This window comes from Pseudopipra pipra, chromosome 3, assembly GCF_036250125.1.
Source record: "Pseudopipra pipra isolate bDixPip1 chromosome 3, bDixPip1.hap1, whole genome shotgun sequence".
Lineage (NCBI taxonomy): Eukaryota > Metazoa > Chordata > Aves > Passeriformes > Pipridae > Pseudopipra > Pseudopipra pipra.
The window spans coordinates 84448889-84465554 of record NC_087551.1 but is presented as its reverse complement, the minus strand read 5'-3'; the positions used below and the strand labels follow the sequence as shown (position 1 = coordinate 84465554).

At 35.9% G+C, this 16666-nt stretch overlaps 2 protein-coding genes across 7 annotated transcripts in view; one reads left to right on the top strand and one right to left on the bottom strand.

The window, feature by feature from the left end:
- Positions 1–4248, top strand: part of MYO6 (myosin VI) — a 107262-nt gene extending 103014 nt beyond the window's left edge. For all 5 annotated transcript variants that reach the window (XM_064650101.1, XM_064650100.1, XM_064650099.1 and 2 more), the window contains one exon: positions 782–4248. In XM_064650101.1, coding sequence (XP_064506171.1) covers positions 782–981 — 200 coding nt within the window. In that variant the 3' untranslated portion in view covers positions 982–4248. The remainder of the gene's footprint in view (positions 1–781) is intronic.
- A 704-nt stretch (positions 4249–4952) lies between these two features.
- IMPG1 (interphotoreceptor matrix proteoglycan 1) overlaps positions 4953–16666 on the bottom strand; it is a 56554-nt gene continuing 44840 nt past the window's right edge. The window contains exons 13-17 of one of the 2 annotated variants that reach the window (XM_064650104.1): positions 16012–16583; positions 15021–15240; positions 11801–12011; positions 8853–8936; positions 4953–6671 (exon numbers count right to left, since the gene is read on the bottom strand). In XM_064650104.1, the coding sequence (XP_064506174.1) occupies positions 8897–8936; positions 11801–12011; positions 15021–15240; positions 16012–16583 (1043 nt within the window). In that variant the 3' untranslated portion in view covers positions 4953–6671; positions 8853–8896. Of the gene's footprint in view, positions 6672–8852; positions 8937–9428; positions 9712–11800; positions 12012–15020; positions 15241–16011; positions 16584–16666 lie in introns of those variants that run through there. The other variant, XM_064650103.1, reaches the window with a different exon arrangement.

Below are 16666 nucleotides of genomic sequence, written 5' to 3'. Positions count from 1 at the left end.
AAACACTGGAGAAATGCCGTTTATGGTTCTGTGTTTTTGTATTTAACTTAGAGACCAAGGAAAAGTCTATAACCAATTTGTTTCTCTTCAGTTATACCTTACTACCAACAAAAGTTTGTTTCCTGCAAATTATTTTTAATAGAATTTCTTACACCAACTGTTACTATTCAGTGTCAAAGCCCATAGCTAAAAGTAGCACTGCTGTCATGAGTACTACATTCAATGGATCACCTATTAAAAATAAGATTATAATTTAGTGTTTGAACTACACCCATCATTTTGTTGGATTCCCTACGTTAGTCCCATTTGGTGAATGCTGTTTGTTTTGCATGGGAGGCTGACAGATTAGTTGGTCAAAAGTCTGGAGTTCTTAGTTGCTTTGCTACATTTAAACAAATAGTAACAAGAGTAATTGCTGTGAAATGGCCTAAAACTGAAAGTATATATAAAACAAATGCAGTTGTCAGCCTGTAATGGATTTCAGGAGAATATATCAAAATGCTGATCTTTTCACTTCTTTCCTTTGTTCTTTTTTGCTCACTTTTTAAGCACAACTTTGTCAATTGCAACATGTGATACTAGTTTATTGTGATACCTCTGTGGTGCTCTGTGTGTAACAAAAAAAACAAACCAAAAAATATTTATCTGACAACTTATTTCCCCATAAGCTCTGAAACCTCTTAACAAACCAGAGCTTCAGAGATGGAATCTAATTAACAAAGATCTAATTTCTTTTATGGGACTTTTGAATGATGTTTTATTTTTCCCTTTACCATTTCAGGTAAGGATGATATGGATATGTGTGAGCTTAATCTTGAAGAGACTGGGTTAACCCGAAAGCGAGGTGCTGAAATTTTGCCGAGACAGTTTGAAGAAATTTGGGAGCGCTGTGGAGGTATCCAATATCTTCAAAATGCAATTGCAAGCAGACAAGCTCGTCCTACATATGCTACAGCGATGCTGCAGAACCTGTTGAAATAAATTGGCATTTTGCACAGTAGTGTTCGAGATGAGAACCCTTGCCTGTGATACAAAGGGAAGAGTTCCTCTGGGCAACAGAGGACGTAAACATTCTATAATCATATTAGAGATGTTTAATATAAAGTGAACAGGTTTTATTAATCACACGGTTTGTTAATTTGTACTTTATGATGTTTAATTTGTGTAGTGAACTTTACTAGGTATGAGGACCTTGAAGAAACTTCAGTCAGTGTAGTTTGTTGCATTTTGTTTATATGTTTTATTTTCTTTAACGGTTTCTGTTAGAACTCTTAACACTTCTAAGCAATCTGTCTTTACTTGGGTACATATTACAAAGAACTGCATTGCAACCACCTTTTTATAAAATTCCTGCTTCAAAACACTGAATAGTTGGCTTCAAGTGGTCTAGTAAAGAGGATATGCTATTTCTAATAACTGGAATTGTGAGGCCTTAGCTTTGACTTCTGTTACGGAGAAGTTGGAGTATACTTTTATATAATCTGAGACATTTTATGTCCTGATTTGCAAACTGGTTAGTGTCTGTATTTAGTTTTTGGGTTTTTTTCAGAACCTGATGGGAAATTCTCCTAAACTTGAGACCCATAAATTCCTATTTAATCCATTCTCTGTCTTGGTTTAAGAGAAATGGTTTTCTGTACATTCTCAGAAGAGCGTTCATATGTATCAATATAGTGTAATATTGGAGGTCCTCAAAGAATGTACTGCTCATTAGGGCTTATACCACTTCTTAGTTTCTTTCTCTTTTTTCTGTTTCAGTAGAAATTTGGTTTAGACTTACTTTTCTGACCGCATTTCCATTAGGAACTCTTGGACAGTTTGTTTAGCCAGGTAGTGTAATTTCAAAATATTATGCAAAATTGTCCAAGCCTTGTATCTGGAGGTATATAAGATTAAGGATAGGATAAGGGAAATACGTTCAGCTTTTTTATGTCAGTATAACTTAACTGAATATGGAGGCCTGAGCCTCAGACATTGTGTTTATTTTAATTGTAACAAGATATACAAGGTCTCTACCTTTCGTTAGAGTGTGTAAAACATTGGTCTAATAACATAATGCATCATCTTAATACTATGTGCTAATTAAATAACTACAAATTTTAGTATACTGAAATACCATAGCGATTTGGACACTACTCTGAGCTTTGTCATAATCTCTTCTGTCAAGTTTCATAGCTTGTAACAGTTCCCTTATTAAGCAGTTTGTTTTGGGAGTTTTTGTGGGTGGGAATCGTTAATTTCATACAGTTTTAAGATGCATCTCTTTCACTTACATGAACATTGTTTTACTATGCTGGCCATTATTTCAACAAATTAAACTTGACTATTTATTATCTCTCTAATAGGAATTCAAAATATAAGTAGCTTGATGTCCAATTACTTATTTAACCTGATTCAAAAATGAAGTCTTGCTCTTTTAAGTGACAAATTTTGTTTATGCTATAAGAAAATTTCCTCAGTCTTTACTCAGTTTTTAACCTCTTGGAAATGTTAGTTTTCTAATGCATAAATATACTTAATAATTTTCAAGAGGTACAGTTCTGTAGCACAGAGAGAGCTCCTGATGCTGACCTTAGACTGTGGTTGTATGCCACAGTCTGCTTGTTGTTATAAATACACTCCTTACTATAATACTTGTGGAGATATTCAGTAGTAGTTAACTCTGTACAGACCCACTACATCAGGGAATCTCAGCTTCTGCTGCATACCCACTCAGCCTCTTTCAAACAAGGAAATGTTTTAATTTTACCCAAATTCTTCACTAAAACTATAATTTGTCTGGAAGATGAAAGCAGAAGTGCATCAGACTGCTGGCTAACAAGTTGTGTGCAAACCTGTACACTGTTGCATGAATTTAAAGGTGCAGCTTAGGAAATTTAGGTTACTGGTTTAATGTGTTACTGCATTGGCACCGAAGTTTCCCAACTTCCAGTCTCTGGAAATTTAGCACTGCAGGAAGCTGTGCTCGCTCACGTGATCCCAGAAGGAAAATCATTGAACTGACCTGTGTTTATTACTGTCTGGATTTAGCTGCTTGACTTAACATGTTCAGTCCCAGTGTATGTGTGTATATATATATATGTGTGTGTGTGTGTGTGTGTATATATAAAACCATGGATCTTATGAGACTGAACATAGTAAGCAAGGAACCTCATTACTTAAGTGTGTGTCTGTTTATACACATATATAAGCTTAAATATTTTAGTAAATATGTGTGTAAACATACCTGTGGGGAACTTAAAATGAATAAAATTAACTGAATTTTTCCAATCTGTACCTTTGATTATGCTAGGATTACCTTGACTGGCGTCAGAAAGAAAATTTGTTCTTCAGAATGGGGTGTGTGGGAATTTTTGTTAACTAAATGACTAAAAAATATAGCTATTGGGAAAATAAAATGGACTTTAAAATTAGTGGAAGAGGGTCTGGTGGTTGGACGTTCTCAAATGAGGTATTCCCACCTCTCTGCAGTGCTCCAGAAGTATGACTGAGGCAAGCTGAAGATACATTCCAGAAATCCTAGTTTGCACAGTATCAAGCTGCTTTTTTTTATTATTGTTATTATTATTTTTCTTTCTCTGCACCAAAAGCAGCATCTGCTCTTAGTTTTACTGATCTTTCTGTGCAACAAAATTAATTTTCAGTTAGTTTCAGACTATTTTATTTTTTCTTACATGTCAAGCAATGTTCATTTGCTTACAAATTATTTCTGTGATTCCATTTACTGTGTCAGATAATTATACAATTGGTTGATTTGGAGAGGAAATAAAAAAAAGGGGGGGAGGGAGTTTGACTGTAGTATGACCTAATACCCTTCTGATCTGTGGTTATAGAGAAAAATTTGTTTTTTAGAGAAAAGTTTGTTTTTTATAGGACATTGGCTGGTTCTCTCTGTGTTTGATTTAAAAAAAAAAAATAAATTCTTCCTGCCTATCAGTGAACCTGTTTGTTATAGTTGAGATCTGCCTGAAACAGATCCACAAAACAAAGGAGAGGAAGAGAATCACCACACTAGGCTACATTCCTGACTAGGTAACCCTGAAATATCCATTTTCTTGAGAATGCTACTTTGAAGATCATAAGGTCGTTAAATGCTTATCTTTCATCCACTGAGAAGATTGTTTTTCTAACTTAGTTTAATCCTTTGGGTTTTTCTCAAAAATCTTTATTTAAAGTTTTTAAATGACCTCCTAATACTGTACTGAAAATTAAAAATAAAAAATAAACACATTCCATGTTGAAATCTCACTTGTATCTTCTTACCATTTTGTCTTTGAAGATTTAAAGCATAATAAATAGGGGTAAATTAAGTTATGAGAAGGGTAAAAGGATTTCTGTGCTGGAACTCCCTGCTGCTTTTCTATCAGATGTTTTTGATGCTTACTTTTCAAAGTTTTACTTTAGTGAAGGTTTTGTCTTTACTTTCTAAGGTGTTTCTCCAAAATGACATTCTGGTATTAAAAAATTCTGATTTTTTTACTTTTAAGTTTCATCCTTAATTTCTCAGTATTTATTAAAACAAATATCTTTACTTTTATTACTATTTTTTTAACATTTATTGCTATCACTTTCCATGTATCTATAATTTGCTATGCTGTGTATTCTTTGCATATGTTTCATTTTTCATGACAGTCAGTGACTAGTGAAACCAATTCTACTGCTTTGAGTTTGTATGCTGCAGGGAAAACTTTATGTCTGAGATGGAGAAGTTTTGTGGGTTTTGCTTGTTTGTTTTCCCCTTAAAAAGAATCTTAGAAAACTTTCTTGTCTTAAGGGCCACATCAAAGTGGTAGTTTTTTAACATAAAAAGATTCAAGTAATTTTGGCTTTGTTATCTAGGAAATGTAATTTTGTTTCACTTTCCTTATGGCTTTTATCTCCAGCTGTAACTTTACATCCGTTTTAAGGTAATGTGATATGTTTTAGTTTAAGTACCAGTTCAATTCCCAGTGAAATTTTCAAGTAAATAGTTTTATTATGTTTTATTGAAATACAAAAGGCTTACGTCCAGCAAATATATTTGGTAATTAATAGTTGAGAGTGATAAATACAATCATGAATAATCATTATTAAAAGACACATTTTAAAACTACTTACTTTTTAATCTGGCTAGTGATAACTAGTATGACTTGAAATACACTAAACACATACAAAAATACATTTGTAATGGAAAAAAAATGGAATGCTATCAGCATTCTTAATGTATTCTTAGCTTACATGAGCAATAGTGAAAAGCTAACATTTGTTGGCAGGGATGACTTCCAGTGCCCTGCAAGTAATATTTTTAAAGTAGTTTTATTCTGAAGTGTTACTGGGTAAAACCACATCTTAGGTTTCTTCTTTATTTTTTTTTCTACTTAAATAAAGTAAGTAAAAATACTATTTCAGCTGTAGAAACTCAACCTTGTATTCTTGGTGCTTTGCCTTCATTCGTACACTATCACCAGTTTCGGTGGTTTTGCAGGCAAATCCGTGCAGTTAGTTGTTTGGAATTCGTAAACAGTTCTTCTGAGTGTACATAATAAGGTAAACTAAAGTTCAGTCTTTGCTGTGGTAACTGCGCGGTACGAAGAAAGAAGAATTGTTGCTGAAATCAGCTGATGTCCCAAATACACAAAAGTTTCACATCTGAATGAGGACCTGTCATCCAGAATAGTCATGAACTTTGTCAAAGCTCAGTTTGAGCTGTAAGTACGACTTCTGGTGTGCACCAAGCAGGAAACAGTGCCTGAATATTGTACAACACTGGTACAGGATATAAATATTATAGATATACTCAAGAAACAGATGCTCAAGGTAAAATAATGCTCATACTTGAATCAAGATTGTGGATTTGTAGTGCATAAATTAATAAGCCTACAAAATACTTAAAGGCTGCCCGATGTCTGCTTAGATTTCTTCTACAAAAACTGACAGTAACTTCTCAAAATTATTTGTGTGCATACTGAGTTTAAAGTGTACACAATCATGTGCAATTCTAATCTACTTTTTACCAGGGAGGTGCTTGTGAATGTAAATACCTTGTTCCGAAAAGATGAAACTCCAGGTATTGTGCCTCAGCAAAAAGTTTGAAGTCTTAGGATAATCTGATAGTTTCACTGTCACCAGAAATTAAGCAGTTAAGTGTATATGTACATATGTATAAACAATGTTCATAGAAACCCTTAAAAAAATTAATTCCGACTTGTGTGTGATTTGCACTGTGAGCATTGTAGGGAGAGAATAAAGAAGTTCCCGGATGCTTTTAATGTGTCCTTTGGTCAATGACAGTTCGTATTTCTGTTCACCACTTACATTAGTGTGTGTAAGGAAGGTTAATAAAAGGGTATGGAAATATGATGAAGTTCCATTGACAAATATTGAAAAATGTCATGTTTCAGCAAAATCTGTTTCTAGCACTCGGCTCTTAAATAAAACAGTTAAGACCTGTAAGCACTGGATGCTTAATGTATGCATCCTAACAATTATGACTTCCTACCAGGTAAATTTTAGACACTGTATAATAGCTGCTCAACTTGGTCATGTTGCTTTTCTTCAGTAAAACAATTTTTTTAATGTGTCCTGATTTTAGAGCCAAAACATTATATTTTTAGGAATCCTTGAATTTTTTTCATGTGCATAATCATCCTGAAGTCCACCCTTAAATAATGCAGATCTTCTTTTTTGAATACCTGTAAGAGAAAGTCTTGTAAGACATTTGAAAAACATTGTTTAGTTTGAAAATGTACACTATGTATCTAGTGCTAATAGGGAGGGTCACACTAACACCTGTTGAGATAATATCTAGTTCATTGTAAGGGCAATTGAGTCTGGAGAAGAGAAGGGTCCAGGGAGACCTTCTAGTGGCCTCCCATTACCTGAAGGGGGCCTACAGGTAAGACAGAGAACTTTTTACAAGGGTATGTAGTGACAGGACAAGGGAGGAATGGCTTCAAACTGAAAGAGAGTGGGTTTAGATTAGGTGTAAATAAATTATTTCCTGTGAGGGTGGCAAGGCACTGGAAAAGATTGTCCAGAGAACTTGTGGATGCCCCATCCCTGGAAGTGTTAAAGATTGTTAGTTTTTTGACTATTTACTAATTGGGCTAAAACACACCCAGCCAAACCCCCCTCTGACAACTAAGCTTTGCAATAATTTTCCGTGTAGTGATTCTGTAAATAAACTGGAGACATTTTTTATGTTTAGAAAGGAACTGAAGGTTATTTTAGCTTCTGCTGGAACTTTATGCCTATTTTCAAATATGCCTTCATAAATACAGAGCTGTACTTATTGTAGATAATATGTCCTAAAAAGCTGTCACTGCTTTCACTGTGTATAGCAAAACAGAATTTAATTATTGGAATCCTCAGTTTGACCTATGAGTCCTAGATATCCATGTCCTCCAGAAAATTCATATTCAAAAGTGCCATCTTCTGTTTTAAAAATTCTAATCTGAAAGGAGCTTTTTAGATTGTGATATCAAAGTGGTCCTCTTAGTTTCAGCTCATGAAAGCTGTTCTTCATAATTTTTTTCCCTCCATTGCCTTTTTTAAATTATTAAAAATGTGTTGACCATAAGGGTGATGTAAACACTCACTGTGAATGTAAGTAACAGTGAAAAAAAGCCACCTAATTTTTTGAACCTATTTCAATTTTCTTGTTGCCTGACTTCCCACTAAATTAATTTATTTAACTAGATCTTGAGAAGAGCTTTGTCTGTATACTTCTTACAATACAAATAGTCTTGATGACAACATTTGATTTTCTTTCACAGATGTGCCCTTTTATTACTTTAATAAAATATTTAGTGCTTTTCTATGCAGTAATTTTAAGTAGTTTAGGTAGTATGAAAATTTAGTTGTCTGAATTACCCACAGGCACATTTTATTTAAGATGGGTGTAAAATACTAATTGCAAACTTCTGTGCTTGTGTTTTATATAAGCAGTGAAACCAATTCATTCTTGAGCTTTTCCAAAGTGCTGCTCCCTGCTGCTTTGTCCATTTCCATCTCTGCATTCCAGTCCCCCCATTTTCACCTCAGTCTATAACTCTGACCTCGAATACTTGAAGAGACCAGACCCCTGGGTATGATGAAGATCAGTGAAAATAATCTTCCTATATGGCATCATTACTTGCTCCTTTATTTACATATCAATAAACATGTAACGAGCCAAAGATTCATGGAGGTGGTATCCTGTCTCCCATAGTATTCAGGTAATGCCAGGGCAGTCCTGTACTGATATTCCCCACAGTAACAATGGGTACTAACAGCTATAGCAAAACCTTTTGGTTCCTAACTGGACTGGGATTCAGAAAAATGAAAACAGCAAAGTGAAGGCTTTTTTTCTACCTCTCAAGAGGGCATACTCAGATACATCAGAAGTAAGAAACAATGTGGCAATTTTAGAGAAGTTTTTCACTCAGCTTTTCTCATTTTTGTCAATTTTTTCCCCCCACAAAGATACAAGAAGTTTGAACTTGAAATAATATTTGAGGTATGAGCAGTATGCGGCTCAAATTAGAATTCCTACTCATTCAAAATCTATGTAGCTTAACCTAGCTCAAGTTATTTTTATATAATCTTTAATTTTTAAAATTTTTATATTGCTTTTTAAACCTCCCATTTGGTTTGCATTTTGTGTTACTTTGTCATTTTAGATATTCCTTCTTCCTTCATGTGTTCCAGTGACTGCCACATTAGCACGTGGTTATACAGAACATAACTTTGTTGCATAAAAACACTTAAGAAGAAATTGTTGTCAAATCAAGCATCCAAAAAATCTGAGTTTTTCTTTGTACAAAATTACTACAAAGAGGCTTCCTGGTAATATTGACAAATGGGAAACAACAAATTTTTAAAGTTCCACAAACCTTGGTTTTGTCTGGCTGATGCCGGAAACGAAGAATTTCAAGGACTAACTTGTCAGTCTTGGCTTTGTAAACTGGCCTGGTGACCTACAAGAGTACGAAAAAACCAAAATGTCAAACCACTAGTTATTTCACTAAATCACAAAAAGCACTCAGATAGGATGGACCACCAGAGCCATGCAAAAGAGCTGTAAGAAAAGCAGTTCTGTAGTCCTGTTATGAAACCTACACAGCAGTAAATGTGGGAAGCAATGAATGCGTTAGTATTTTCAGTTCTGAAGTTGCCAAGCGAGAGAATAGGTTCAAGTTTGATTTAGTTGTGGAGTTAATACTTGAAGATGGACCTGTTATTTCAGGTGGGGCTGTTTGCTGAGGGGTAAGAGAAGGATTTTCATGCATTTTACCTCCAGGCTGAATTGTGTTTTCAAGTTCGTGTAATGCTTCATGGTCAATGATCTCTGAGGAACTGAGACAAGCACTTACACTGCAAGCCGTGTGACAAAAGCTAGATATGGGTTCATCGTGTTCAAAAGCAGGATTAATCCTTACAGCATTTTCTGAATTGCAGCTGCTGAGAGTAGGCCTTCTACAATGCAGAACATTTTTGTTTAGGTAAGATTTTAAATTGCAAAAGAAACAAAAGGAATATTTTGAAATTTGAAGAAAAAGATTGTGAGCAGCTTACTGCAAATTAGAGTTTCTTTTGCATTTTCTTCTTAACTTAATAATTAAAACGATGAAAAGAAAAGCAAGGCTTAGTAAGCCAAGAACGAGAGGTTTAAAAATGAAGGGTTGTGTGGGTTCTGGAGCAAATTTGGCACAGCGCTGTCCTTGGTAAAGCTGATGTCTACGTACAGGGCATCTAAAATAAGGAGAGGAAGACAAAAAATGAAAACAAAATCTGCAATTAATTATGAGCACATTATTTCCACTACAATTAGTTGCTATGTATCTGCATGAAAAGAATGTGATTGATAATAAGGGAAAGATAATATTCTTACATTCATGAGAGTGTTAAATAGACACTGGTATATTCTTTGTCAACCTACAAATTTTAGGGAAATCATGCGTTTTAAGCATCTCTGACAAGTTTCTAACCCCACAGGTGAAATTGAAATAATATTTGAGTTTTAGAACCTGAGAAGTTCAGATGTGTTTTAAGGTAATGTCTGAACACATCTTTGAAGCCTATATTCTGCATACTGGTGATTTCACTCTGAGTAGCAAGGCCTGACATAAAAATTCTACTACAAATAGATGGGACACTACTCCTCATGATAGAACAAGAGGAAATGGCCTCAAGCTGAATCAGGGGAAGTTCAGGTTGGACATCAGGTAAAATGTCTTCACTGAAAGGGTTGTCAAGCTTTGGCATAAACTATGCAAGGAAGTGGTTAAGTCACTATCCCCAGAAGTGTTCAAGAAACATCTGGGTGTGGCACTCACTGCTATGGTTTAGTTGACACACTGGTGTTCAGTCAAAGGTTGGACTTTATGATCTTGGGGTTTTTTTCCAACCTTAATGAATCTATGATTCTATAAATAGCTCCCTTTAAAGCAAGGGAAGACTGCCACACTTTATGTGAGAACACAGGGTTTCCAGTTTTTCCAGTGGAAAAACTAAGATGGTGCTGTGTGAATTCACCCACAAAACAAGGGCAAATAGTAGGCCATAATTTTCTCTCTCTCACTGTACGAGTTTGCACAAGCTGTCAGGATGAGACTGGGGCTAAGTTTGTAACTTGCTATAATTCACTAAAATTTTTGCTCATTATTTTTAATCCTTTTGTAATTCCACATGATAGTTTGGTTATTACTGTATATCAAGTCAGGGCTTTTCTAAAAGGAAAAAGTTTTATTTTCCTTAGTGCTGTAGGCTGTACCCCTTGCTACCTCAGTAAAGTTTGAAGAGGACCTTTGTAGCTCACAGGCTGATTCCTAGTACAAAATACTTCAGCTACCCTAGTGTGACTCTGCAAGTCAGGAATTTGGCAGTAACTGTGGTGAATTCAATATAATCTTCTATTAATCTTTCTGTGATGGCCACTGAAGGAAATGGATTATGGCAGAATTGTTGTTACAGTGAAATTGTCGTATGAATAATTTGCTCAGTGGTCTTATGTTTTGACATTAATCCTAAGCTAGACATTAAGCTAGAAGACCTATCATTAGCCTAGTCAAGTCAATATTAAGAGAGAATAAACAAATGCAAGAATTTTAACTTGTTTTATACTGATACATGTGGCTGGTCAGCTACTGTGTGTGCGCTGAATATAATGCTCTGGATTGTCTAGTCTTAAAGTGAGAAGAAACTTGATCCTTTAAAACAGAATTAATATGTTCAAGTACTTTGTAGTTTTCAATATTGACTTAAGATAATTTTGTGTGAAAATTCTTACGGAATATATTTGCAGTTAGGAGGAGCTGCTAATCTTCAAGTCTTTCCCAGAAAGCCCTGATAGCAGCCTCAGCCCTAATGTGCTTTGTTGGGTGGTCTGGAATCAGAGTAGTCCTCATTGGTGTGTTTATATGAATATAGATTTTAATACATCTTAGGAAAATGTAATTTCTTAAAATACTACTATATAATCAGTATCCAAACCATGAATGTGCTACTGCATTTTTCCCATATGTATTTGGAAATGCATGGCTTTGTGTGTGTCATCTCTGCCAATGATGCTGAATTTCCAATAAATTTCTAAAAAGTAACTTTTCTAAAAAGTAACTAGGTCATGGTGTTCTGTGCATCCTAACAGGCTGAAATGGATTTAGCTGTGGTGAGGCTATTTAGAAAGGTATTGCAGTGTAACTTTAGGTATCTGAATGTTGAGATTTTGGCTTATTAGCCTAGTTTATGCTGTTGAAAAGTATATACTCAGCCCTACTTGATCATGTGATAGACATTACCAGGAGGATGTTAAGAGAATTCATGTTGATCACCATCTCTTTACCTGCAGACAGCTCCTCTTCCTGGAACTAACTCACATTTCCCACCATTGACACAAAGATGGGGTTCCAGCTCGCACAGGCTCCGGCAGGGCAATCCATCTTGGCTGGCATAACCAGGTTTACAAAGGCAGTCAGCTTCCTTTGTCCACTCGTTCATTATGCATTCGGAAAACTTGTCACATGCCATGAATTTGCATGGGTCTGCCCGATCAGCTGTAAAGGATGGGTAAATTATTAATTGAAGCATTACCACAAAGTGACTTGGCAGGCTTTGTGGCAGCTAGAGAAAACAATTCCCATTTACTGGCCTTGCCACTTGGGCATGTTAATAGGAGGATGGAGTCTAGCATAGAAGGACACACATCCTTCTTCCTGTAGATGACACAACAAGCATGCAAATTTATATCGACTTCTGCATTTATTTACCCCTTCACTGTTAAGCTGTCATATTTATGTCACTGACAAGGATTTTCACATTTGGATATTTTTATTCTGTTTTTACTGTAAGTGCTAGTTTTATACTCATGGCTGCCGTGCTATAGCCTTGCTTATGTGTGAGAAATAGTTTCAGCTGTAATGATCCTCAACACATAATTTAGGACAAGATAGAGGGAGGGAATTATGTTATTGAATATTACAAAGTATTGTGATCTGCAACCCAGAAATACTGTCATGGTTTAAAGAAAATATGTGCTTGCAGGCCTTGCTCTGTTTTTGTTTGTTTTATTTTTTAAATATTAGTAAGGGATGCCTCTTTGAGACTAAGTGAAAATGAGCCTGCTGATGTTCACGGGAAGGCCTAAATCAGAAACAGCTTAAAGTCCTAACTCCAGCTGTCACACAAGTCTATTTTTCCTTTCTATTCTCTGCTGCTTACTAGAAATGCAAAAAAAAAAAAAAAAAAGAAAGAAAGACCCAAAAGGAGTAATTTTAACCCAGTGCTCAGCCCAGCTTGTGCTGATGGGGTGATGAAGATGTGAAGATGAGGGCTACATCTGAGAAGCAGACCGGATGATACAAATTTGTACTTGCCAGCAAAGAGTTTTAGTAAGATATGTGAATCCAGAAAGGGAAAAAAAAGATGTAGAAAACTGGGCAAGGAGAATACAGAGAAGGAAGTGAGAGCAGATATACAGGTATGAGCTGGGCTATCTAACCCTTAATACTTATGTATTTTAAAAAGATTTGTACTGCATATTGCAGCTACTACTTGTAGGTACTAACTGGGCTGAGAATTTTCTTCTGCAGCCACTTCATGTTCTGTACTAGGTGCTCAGTAATAATAATTTTAATGAAAAATGAGCATTGAATTTTTTGTAGCAGTACTGGAAATCTCAGACACACACTGGAATATGCTTCAGTGCTAGAAGTGAATCCATCAGAGCTGTTCACTTTTGACCTCTCTGTAATTCTATGGCTAGTTCCTGTTTTGCATTTTAGACTAGTGAGTTCTAGCATGCGCAATTTCCCCTTGCTATATACAATGCTTATGTCAATTTGATATATACTTTGCTCCTGGACTGTGAGTGTGTGTACATGTAAACTCTTAAGAACAAGCAGAGCTTGGCATGAGCACTTTGCTGGGTTAGAGGGTTATTTAGAGGGTCATGACATTTCATTTTCCTTAATACATACCTGTCATGCTGTGTTACGCTTTCTGTTTTCACTTTGTTTAGATTACAGAAATAATGCATGCGGGTATTTTTAAAAATCTTTCTTTATGGTATTATTTATGACCAATGTAGTCATCCTTTTGCAGCTCCTGACTCTTGAACTATATTTTGGACTGCCAGTTCCCATCAGCGTTTCAATTTGATAGAACGCTGTCACCACTAGATGGCTCTCACTTTCAAAATAAATAGGAATTTTCTTACATTACCTCAGTTTACTAAACAGGTTGGGGGGGGTGTTGTTTATTTGTTTGTTTTCTGAAATAAAAACAGAGGGCTTTGAAATGCCTGTATGGGAATATACTGGCTTTCTAAACACAAATTCTTCTATTTTGACATTTTACTACTGCTCATAAGCCTAGAAAGAACAGCTGTCTCATTATAATACTGTTTATTTTGAAATACCACATCAGTAAAGCAGCCAATATGGATGAAGATGAAAGATTTTTAAATTTTTATGTGTTTGCATTTTAGCAACTTTCTCATTTTAATTTTTATTTAATGAAAATTTACTACTAAAGCAGGGAACGTGTGGTTGCCCAAAGTTAACTTTTTATCATTAGTTAATAATTTCTTCATCAAAACATCAGTTTATCATGACATTATCTGAAGGTTTGAATACTGTGATTTCGTTAACTTTCTTTACCACAAACTAGCTGTGCTTTTAGTGGCCACAAGGAGATATGTAAAATGAAAACTGGTTAGAAACTGCCTGCGTGAATCGTAAATGGACTTTTGTTTTGGAATTGTCAGAGTTCTGTACATAAAAAGACAGCTTAACCAAAATGTCTAAAGGCATGTGCATACTCAGATATTGATATAATTTTTCTCCATGACAATGAAATTAAATTCAGTCCTGAAATAGTTACCAGAACCTGAAGATAGATTCAGGCTTCAATTTTTATAGAACAATATAGTTTTTGAAAACATTAAGCTTCTGACATAACAATAGTGTCCAGATGTGTGGTTACTGACTTTCTACTACAGACTTATTTGAAAGCTATTAAATCAAGAGGGATTCTGGAATTACAAATCTATGGAGTGCTACATGTAGTCATGCTCTGATTAGTGAGTATCTGTAAAATCCAATTATTTCTAGAAATTATCTCCTCCTGTCATGAACTCTGTAGCCCTTTAAAAAAGATTTAACGATGCTCTAAACTATGGTTTGCTTACAGTTTTGCAATAATCATCAGAAATTATGTTTACATACTCAGGTGCAAGATTTGCATGCTATGCCTGTAAAATGCACACCGGCATTTCTTATACCTGTCTTCACCCAACCCTTCTTCTAGAGAGTCTCTATTTGGCTCTGAAAACCAGTTGGTGAACATGCACAGACCAACAGCTCCACCCAGCTTTTCATTATAATATGAAAATATGCCTGCAGATAATTTGCAGCATCTTGGTTTTTCTTATTATTCCAGATCGCTGGGAGGCTATTGTTAATATGGTTATTTCTGAAACAGCCATACTTCTGGAGCTGTAACAATCTGAAAGAGATTATTTGCTTGGTTCTGACTTTGCACATACATTAGTAACACAATCTTACCTGGCTCAATATCCAAGGAATAGCTGTCAATCTCCAAATTGAGGTGTTGGGCTGCAGCATCACAGAAGTCTTCCAAAACACAGTGTACTGCTTCTGTGATATTGTATGGCACTGTCCTGGCAAATTTCATTTTGCTGTTCACAATCACACTTCCATTCCTGAAGTTAAGTATTTCCAAGTGCTTGAAACCTGTAAGGTTGGACTGAAGGTATGGAAGGAGCTGCAAAACAGAAATTTGCCTTTATTTTAACTTCCTGTCAGTGTCTTCCTGCTGTTAATTTCTCTTATAGTCACTTTTCATTATGAAGTACAAACATCACACACTCATTTCACTGAATTTAATACAATTGTTAAACTCCATGAACAAATTAACTTTTCCATTTAGCACTATCTTCTTCTGGACTTCTGCATCTTTCTCAATAATAGATTGAGATAGTTGGGCAGCAATTTCCCCTGTAATGAAATGCATAGCAGCTGGGGAGTTTATTCATCTGGAAGAGAAAAAAATTACCTCACTCAAAAGCCAACTTTAATTATTTTCAAACATTGAATCCAGGCAGGTTGGGGCATAGCATAATAGGCATGTTACTGAGCTGACCTGCTGCCCTGTTGTACCCATAGAGAAAATCCATATCTAATCACAGTCCCCCTGCTAAGCTATATTTTTAAAGGCCTATTTTAAAATCCAGCAAGCAGACACAAGCCTTAGATGTAATCAGCACTGCTATACTGTTGAATTGAATGTAAGAAAAAGCCAAATAAATTACATGCCAGGCATATGTCTGAAGTCTCTTGAACAAGTAAAAACTTTCATCACTGGTTTCATAAATTCTGTCTCCATACTGTGTGAGGTTTATGGATCCTTTAAAAATGCAGCTTATCAGACTGACCGTAGTAGGGTCTGATATTGTAAAAATACTGTGCAATTTGATGTATTCCTTTCAACTGTACCCAACTGCCACATATATTGTTCAAGTTGATTTTCACCCACCAATTGCATGAACTGTTGTTCTAGTGCTTTGTATTCTGTCGAACTCCTATTGAAGAGGTCATCAGAAAAGTGCATGTTGGTTACCCTCAGGCTGAAGAAAACCACTAGCTCTTTGCCTTTGCCTGCAGTTGTCATGGAGCTGGTAGTTACATACTTCAGCGTAGGGGCTGGGGTGGTTTCTGCAGGCTTAGTTGTCAGCACTGGGATATAACCGCTGCCGTGCTCCCCTTCATCCAGAGCTGCTGTGCTCAGCCCACCGATGTGATCCAACTCGGCAGCGATATCCTGCACTCCCATCCCAGTGCCATCGGGGGGAGCGCTCTCAGGGGTAGGCGCTGAGGAATCTGGTAGTTCGAGGGACTGTTCGATGATCTCAGAGGGGCTGTAGGATGGGCTGGTTGCTGCAGGCAGTGGTGCTATTTGGTCTGATGAAAGCACATCTGTAATAACACCTTCAGGCTGCATGGTAGAGAGATCACTTGAACCGATAAAGAAAGGCAACGTTTCGTAAGTGCTGGCTGTAACAAAAACATCATCGCCTGATGATTCTGGTTCTTCCATGATCTTAACTGCTGCAGAAAAACAGGGTAAAAACAAACAGCCATGTTGAAAAGCAAGCATAAAAAACACTGAGCATGGAAAAAACCCCTGTATA